Consider the following 7803-nt stretch of genomic DNA (forward strand, 5'->3'; position numbering starts at 1 on the left):
CATGACACCAATATTCTCTATTTGCTGTCTATTTTTTTCTAGATTTTAGTCAAAACAGAAACTGTAATTATTTAAATTCTAGCGATTTTTAAATGCATTTTTAAGTATCGACCAAAACCCTTTTACCTTACAATTATCAGGATGTCTAAGACATTAAAGATAAGCAATATGGCTATAAGAAAGGAGTTTCGCAAGTTTTAAACGTTTTGTAAGATTTAAACATTTGATCGTCTGGAGAGGCGGTGCATCTCACTTTGACAGTCGATTGAGCAGGAATCGCCTTATCCGGGCTGCCCCGCAAAACGAATCGAACGTCACTGTTACAGACTGGCACTGACTGGGCCAACGTGCTCCAGAATGAACAACGTGTTTCAGGAAGAAGTTGGCGCCTGAGGCCCCGTATGTGGTTAGCTAGCACGCTAACCGAAAGTATGAAAGGTTGTCCATTGTGATTACTTTTCTTGCCATCGTTATTAAAGAATTCCACAATGAACGACATGGGTATGTATTGGCTTGCAAAGATCAGCAAAACAGTGTATTTTTCGCTTCTTATGCAACTAGTCGATTAGCTAAGCGAAGGATTAGCCCAGGCTCAACAGGCCTCGACTAATCCCTGGAACAAGAATTGTTTTTCCCAATAATAAGCCGGTTTTACCGGGCAACATCAGCGGCCTTGTTGCGCGTCTGGTAGCGTTAGCTATAAGCTAACGTTTTGCCTTAGGGAAAAACACTAACGACACCTCGTATTTTAACAACAGTTTAGATGCCCAAACAGGTTTTCTGTAAGTTCAGTAACTGCAACACAGTGTTGGGGTCTTATCCAGACCCAGTTGCATTTAAAATAAAGTCCCTGATGTTAGCTAACAGGTAGCTTTTGCGAACTGTATGTCGGTAACGTTGAGTTAGCTACTTACTGCAACGCTTTTTCCTGTGACATATCGCGCAGTGTGCGGTGCACTGTCTGAACACGAATGTGTTTGAGTATTTATAACTGTTTACCGCTACAAACATGCAATGCTAGACGTATGTACACAAGCTTTCGGTTACAGCACCCCACAGGGCTGTACTTCAAAATGTACAGCTACTGCATCATAGGGATGGATACGAGAGGAAAGTGTCCCAACCATGCTGACTTTGAAGTGGGATGCTGTAGTGACACTGAAAGGCATTTCCAGTGTCCCATTAGCACTAGAGTCTACTCCACATCCCAATAAAAATAAGAAACATTTGTTAAAGACCTAGTACGAATGACTGTGTGCATGTGGTTAAAATGAAAACCAGTCTTTGAAACATCTGAGTCGTCTTCTGTACCATCGTTACCATACAACGTATTCAAGTGAACTGTGGGCACATGTAATACACATTACAGAGTAGAAGGTTCTCATCTTGCTTTTAAGTTTGTTTGACCCAATCTAATTTCTCTTTGAAGAATTCAGCGTCCCCCTGTCCTCGCTGGCACTCCTGGTCCCACCACTTCGGCTGATGTCAGCAGTGATGTGGGAAGTGGTGCGCCAGAGGAACATTAAGTACTATGGGAAACTGGAGGAGTTTGTGTCCATGGTAACAGATGCAGTTCCTGAACTGATGAGTAAAAGAGAAGGGAGACTGCTCTCGCTGGGCCTGAGAGCGAGGGTGAGTGTTTTGAAATGTGTTGATCCACCTTGTATTTAACGAGGACTTTTTAAATAAGACAGCCAACAAAAGGGCATCATGGAGGCACTGAAATCAGTAAAACATCAATTTAACGTTTTAAATGAATTTAAATACATTTCCTCCAGACAACTCTTGAACTGTTGCGTTCTGAACACCCCGAAGATCTCAAGGCTGTCGAGACCCACCTCAACCGAATCCGATCTTCTTGCATCGAGGAGGTGAGTGTTTTTATTGTTGGTTGTATAACTGAAATTAATAGTCATGACCACATCAGCAGAAAATGAATCTGCAACTGTTTTGCTAAATATTAAATAATAAATGACAGTACATTAACTGGTTCCAACTTCCCTAATGTCAGGATTTTCAGGTTTTTTGTGTTGTATGTCTTTTGTCTTGTAAATTGGATATCATAGAGTTTTTGATTGTTGGATGGACAAAAACATTTTGAAGACATCACCTCTGGCTTTGGGAAATTGTTATGTGCATTTTTCACAATTTTCTGACATTTTAATAACACAACGCTTACAAAAATGATTAAATAATCGTTAGTTGCAGCGCTGATTTAGTTATTTCATATTTTCTTCATATTAATATCATATTTCATTTGACTAAAATCATCTGTCATGTATTGTTGTCTTACCCAGACAAACGACCCTGTAATTGAAGCACCAGAGGCAAACTTTATGAAGCTGGTGCAAGGCCTCATTGAAGACACTGATGGCAGAGAACACTTCCTCAAGGTAATATTAATGTTACATTTCATTAATGCGGTGCCGTAAATGATATGATCTGGCAAATGTTCTGATTCCACTTCTTTGTCAGTTTCATCTAACATAATGTGAGAGATGTCTGATTATATTGGATGATGCCATGTGCTGAAGGTGTCTGGGTATTTTTTTCCATCTGGCAGAATGTTTTTCCAGTTGAGTATGGCCCTGACTTCGACACAGCACTGGAGACTCTGGTCTGTGAATTCTTCACTAGACTGGAGGAGCTGCTGCCAATACCAGATTTCAAACAGGTACCAAGAGGTTTTCTGAAAGATAAGAAAATGAAGTCCACAAATACGACCACTTTCAACTTGAAATTCATGTCTTTTCCTCCGTGTGCTTCCCTTGTGTAGACTGCATCCTGGATCAGTGCTGCCCCGTCTGTCCTAGAGGAGTACATGCAGTGCGTCTCAAACGGGGAGGACCTTAAGTTTCTTCTCCAAAGCAAACAGTGCCATGGGAAATTGGCTAAGAATAGTGTTGGTGTGTGAATGATTTACATTTACTATAAACTAATCAACACATAATGTATCAGTTGCTGAAGAGGGAGAATGTTGTCAACACTTTGTTTTAATTTTCTCGTCATGTTTTCCCTGCAGCTCCATTTCAGTCAGACGATCTTCTCATTCCCTCTCTGTGTCTCCCTCCATCGCTGGAAGTGGCCATCGCTTCCCACCCGAGTGCTTGCGATGATGAAAACAATGACGTTCCTCAGATTGTCATGTTCGATGAAGAACTGTCTACAAACCCCTCCACATCAGCCGACTTTCCTGAATCGCCAAAAAGGGCTGATATCTCATCGTCTCCTCGGAGGAGGCAGCAGTCAGGGATGCATAAATGCCCCGAGTGTGACAAATGCTTCAAGCATCATTCTGTCCTCATCGAACACCAGAGAGTCCACAGTGGGTTGCAGCCTTACAACTGCTCTGAGTGTGGGAGGGCTTTCAGAACCGCCACCCTGCTGGCCGGTCACAGGCTGCGGAAATGCAAAAATGCTGCATATCTGTGCATTAAATGCGGGAACAGTTTTCCAACCTCTCTGGATAAATTCAGACACCACTGCCCAAAACGGGGCCGTAACTACGATTGCGGCCACTGCGGAAAGAGTTTTCAAAAGTCCAGCAGCTTAAAGGAACACGTGCTAACTCATGTCCAAAGCCGCCTTTTCAAGTGCAGTCATTGTGGGGTGGGTTTTTCAGGGATTGGTGACCTGAAGTATCATCAGCAGGTAGATCATGATAAGCCTTATCAGTGTAAGCAATGTGGAAAGAGCTTTATCTCCTCCAAGTGTCTGGCCAAACATCAGCAACGGCATGAAGAGGTCGGTGGAATGGAGACCGCCAAATTAATGACTGGAGGTAAACATAAGAAGAGTGGCTCCACTCATCGGACTGCCTCGACTTTGTCCTCCAGAAAAACATCTGGCAAAACTGTCTACCCACGAGGACGAGTCACACATAACTGTCCACTGTGTGGAAGAAGCTTTAAGTATCGTTTTGAATTTCTTGAACACCAGAGGTTCCACACTGCAGTGAAGCCGTACAAATGCTCGCAGTGTGGGAAAGCCTTCCGCACGGAAGCTCACCTCTCCGGACACAGGAAGAGAAAGTGTAAAAATGCCGCCCACATTTGCACCAAGTGTGGGTGTCATTTCAGGTCTCTACACGAGCGGGTCAGACACCAGTGTGTCCAGCTGCTGACAAAATACGAGTGCTCTCATTGTGGAAAGACTTTCAAGATGGCCCACCTGCTAAGGAACCATCAGTTGAGTGAACACCAGCTCCCCTACAGCCCCAACCATCGCTTCAGGTGCAGATACTGTGATGAGACCTTCCCTGGCATCAGCGAGCTGAAGTACCATCAAAGAGTTGACCACGAGAAACCCTATCAGTGTCAGGAATGTGGCAAGTGTTTCCTGTCTGAAAAATGCCTGGCCAACCATGAGCTACGCCACAACGACGACCGACCCGAGAGCTGTCTCGTGTGTGGCCGCGGCTTCAGAAACCGCTACGACTTGAAACAGCACATGCGCACTCACACAGGAGAGCGGCCATATCAGTGCACTCACTGTTCGCAGTGTTTCTCCACAGCAGGAGGACTGAGGAGTCACACCAGGGTTCACACCGGCGAGAAGCCACATGTTTGCCCAGACTGTGGCAAGGCTTTCTCCCAGATGGGTGCAATGCGCACCCACAGGCTCACCCACACTGGAGAAAGGCCATTCAAGTGCACGGTGTGCGGCAAAGGTTTTACAATGGCACACAAGGTAACAGTTCACATGCGCGTGCATACAGGAGAGCGGCCGTACGTGTGCTCTCAGTGCGGGAAAGCCTTCTCAGATGGAAGTGTGCTGAAGCAGCACATGCTGAACCACTCAGGGGTGAGACCGTATCACTGCCAGATCTGTCCCAAGACCTACACCTGTCTGAACCACCTGAGGAGGCACCTGAAAAGCCACTCCAACATGAACTGAGCGAGGCTTGAAGGCAAACTGGAGCAGAATCTTGGATAACATTTTACACATGCATATACAGAGACACTGCATTCAGCTGTTGGGCTACTAAAACTTCAATGGACCAACCAAACCAAGCAATATAAAATGAGACTGTACAGTTGCTGTTGAAATTGAGGTGAAAAGTTCAGTTTCCTCTTCACTGTAAAGTAAATGTAGTCACATTAGCCAAGTGTCAAGAACTGTGTGAACATTTAAAGGAATCTTTTGACATTTTGGATTTGCACTCCATCGCTTTGTTGCTGATAAATAGATGAGAAGATTGATACTACTGAAATTTTCTGTTATAGGATGGCACAAGGAGACTGTTAGCTTAGCATAGCACAAATACTGGAAGTAGGAGGAAACAGTTTGCCAGAGTCAAGCAGCTGTTTCCATGAGTCCAGTCCTTGTGCTAAGCTAGGCTAATCAGTTGTTAGCTGTAGCTTCATATTGAAAGTACACATAAGAGAAGGGTATCAATCATTTCATCTAACGCTCAGCAAGGAAGTGAAGAAACCTATTTCGCAAAATGTGGAAACAGTCCTTTAACACCAGCACAAGCGAATGGTCTGATCTTTTCCCTCGTTCCCTACCAGACTTTTCTTGGAGCTTTTTTTTTTTCTCTCACATCAGTTTCTTATGCATGAATACGTTTGGATGTTGTTCTGGATGTTAGTTGGGTGAGATTTGTTCAGAAGCTGTGATATTGGTGAAAATATATTTTTGGAAAGGCCTCATAAGTAATAGAAAAGAAAATGTTGGCTCTGTAAATAAGCTGAAAGACAAAATATTGTGAGAGTGCAAAGTTAAAAACATGACACCATTTATTTCAACATGACAAAACTTTATTCCTGTAGGCCTTTTATATTCTCCACTTTGGTTTGCAAACTTTGTGAATTTCAAATTAAACGACATTGGTTATACCTTGTTCATGTTGACTGGATTTATTTAACAGGAAACCATTTGTAGGAGTTCTCAAGTGTGGACAGTACACTAACATCAGGCTTCACTAGATGGCAGTAGGGGATCATTAACCATTTCTTCCCAGGCAGTGCAGGCTATTGATGAAATAGAAATTTTTTAGTTGGACCAATCAGATATTTTTTTGCTTTGCTGAAAACTGGAACAACTGGAGACTATTCAAAAGATGTGTGAGGAGACAAGAGACTGATGAGGGGCTGGTGCAGCGGAAGTTAATCTGTCTCATTTCCTGTCATTAACGTTATTTGGCGTGGTTCGGAATCTTGATTAGCCTGCAATTTCCCAATGTTTTGGCTGCTGTGCAGCAGTATCATAGAGACTATCTCACTTTTTCTTCTGTCCGTACAGTGCCTCAGCCCAGTTTAGTTTACAGTAACGTTTAATCTGGACCAACACTGTTCCCAGGACCTTGTAAATTAACTTGGACCTCAAGCAGATGAAGTCTTAACTCATATCGTAACAGTCACATGTCGATTAATCTCTTCCATCTGTGCAGTGCCGACTCATGTTTTCCCTGGAGGAGAGAAGCTGTTACTTCACCCTCTCTTTCTCCCTTGTTCCATTTTTATTTTAGCTCATCCGTGCTCACTTATATATTGTAGCTTTTGAATCTTTTGAATCGTATTCTCTCTCAAAAAAAAACAATCTTTGCAATTTGCAGGAAGATCAACCCTGAAGATGAACGTTGTGGTGTGTTAAATGTTGCGAGATGCTAAAAACCACAAACCATTAACAACAAAAAAAAAAAATGGTCAGACTGGAGACACCGGCTGTGCTCAGCACTAGTCCTTCTTTCTCTGTGAGTCAGAAATGTTACTAATCTTCTCCACTGAACATCAGGATCCTGTGGAAACTCGTGCTTCATCCTGTCTGCCAACAGGCTGTGCCTAAGACATTATGCAGAGCCTCTCAGCTTTAGGAAAAGTGTGTTTTTTTGCAGCTCTTTCAACATGTGGAGCTTTATCTCGACCTTTTGAGGATGTACCCTATGTTTATTCCCTCAGGGGGGAGAGATAATGACTTCTCAGTGAAATAATTTAGTGATCTCAGTCCCACCTTCCAGAACTAAAAAGACCACAACAAAATAAAGAAAAAAAAAAGAAAAGGTTGCTCAAGCAATTTTGAAAACCAAAAACAGTTCCAAGTGCTTGGCTAATGAATTCTTATTTTATGGAGTAATGTATTCCTGATGAAGGCTGGTACTGAGACATTTCAAAATGCATCCATCCCGATTTAAACACTCCACACAGCTGCCAGAAATCCAACAGATTTACTATGAGAGCCTGCTAATAAACACAGATCATTACCAGATGTCCCCCCTCCTCCTCCTCACCCCTCCTTTTCTCCCTTCTTTCTTTCCTTCCCTACTTCTCCACACAACGTTTTCTCCCTGAAACAGTGATCTCAGTGGAAACTCTGAGTCCAGGCCAGACCTTCTCTGCAGTTCCACAGACTGACACACACACACACACACACACACACACACATACACATGTATGCCCACAGTAACCGTGCAACATCCACCCCCATCAACACCTTGCCAAAGGAGCACTCCACGCCTACACCCCTCTGCCTCCCTCCATGGAAGCGCCTCACTACACCCTGAAACTCTTTCCAAAGTCCCCTCCAGGATCTGCCCACAAGGAGCACTAGATGGCACTGTGTCCCTTCCTGCGTCAGACGAAAAGGGAGTACAGAGCCCTCCCCCCTCCTCCTCTTGATTTTATGTTCAGGTCTGGTTCGGACGCCCAGCTGAACCAGATGTGTTCAAACTCCACCCACCTCCATCTTCCACTTTTACACAAAGAGAATACAAAATGCTTCCAAGATGTGCGTCAGCTGCTTTTCATTAAGTTTGATGAAATTACTCCAGTGTGCATCTATGCACTGTTGCATTTCACGATT

At 43.6% G+C, this 7803-nt stretch overlaps 1 protein-coding gene across 1 annotated transcript; it reads left to right on the top strand.

Annotated features, from left to right (window-relative positions):
- Positions 1-231: 231 nt before the first annotated feature.
- On the top strand, positions 232-5829 carry LOC121615492 (zinc finger protein 345-like). The gene is made up of 7 exons (XM_041949862.1): positions 232-501; positions 1430-1632; positions 1779-1871; positions 2298-2393; positions 2564-2674; positions 2777-2906; positions 3023-5829. Exons 1-7 carry the CDS (start codon positions 489-491, stop codon positions 4894-4896), a joined length of 2520 nt encoding a protein of 839 aa, XP_041805796.1. The 5' UTR covers positions 232-488; the 3' UTR covers positions 4897-5829.
- The last annotated feature ends 1974 nt before the right edge of the window (positions 5830-7803 follow it).

Source organism: Chelmon rostratus, chromosome 12, assembly GCF_017976325.1.
Source record: "Chelmon rostratus isolate fCheRos1 chromosome 12, fCheRos1.pri, whole genome shotgun sequence".
Lineage (NCBI taxonomy): Eukaryota > Metazoa > Chordata > Actinopteri > Chaetodontiformes > Chaetodontidae > Chelmon > Chelmon rostratus.

What these genes read in the sequence shown, in the direction of transcription:
- LOC121615492 (XM_041949862.1), top strand. An exon ending in GCAGAGAACACTTCCTCAAG is followed by an intron (nt 2,394 to 2,563) that starts GTAATATTAATG and finishes TCCATCTGGCAG; the next exon opens with AATGTTTTTCCAGTTGAGTA. An exon ending in ATTGGCTAAGAATAGTGTTG is followed by an intron (nt 2,907 to 3,022) that starts GTGTGTGAATGA and finishes TTTTCCCTGCAG; the next exon opens with CTCCATTTCAGTCAGACGAT.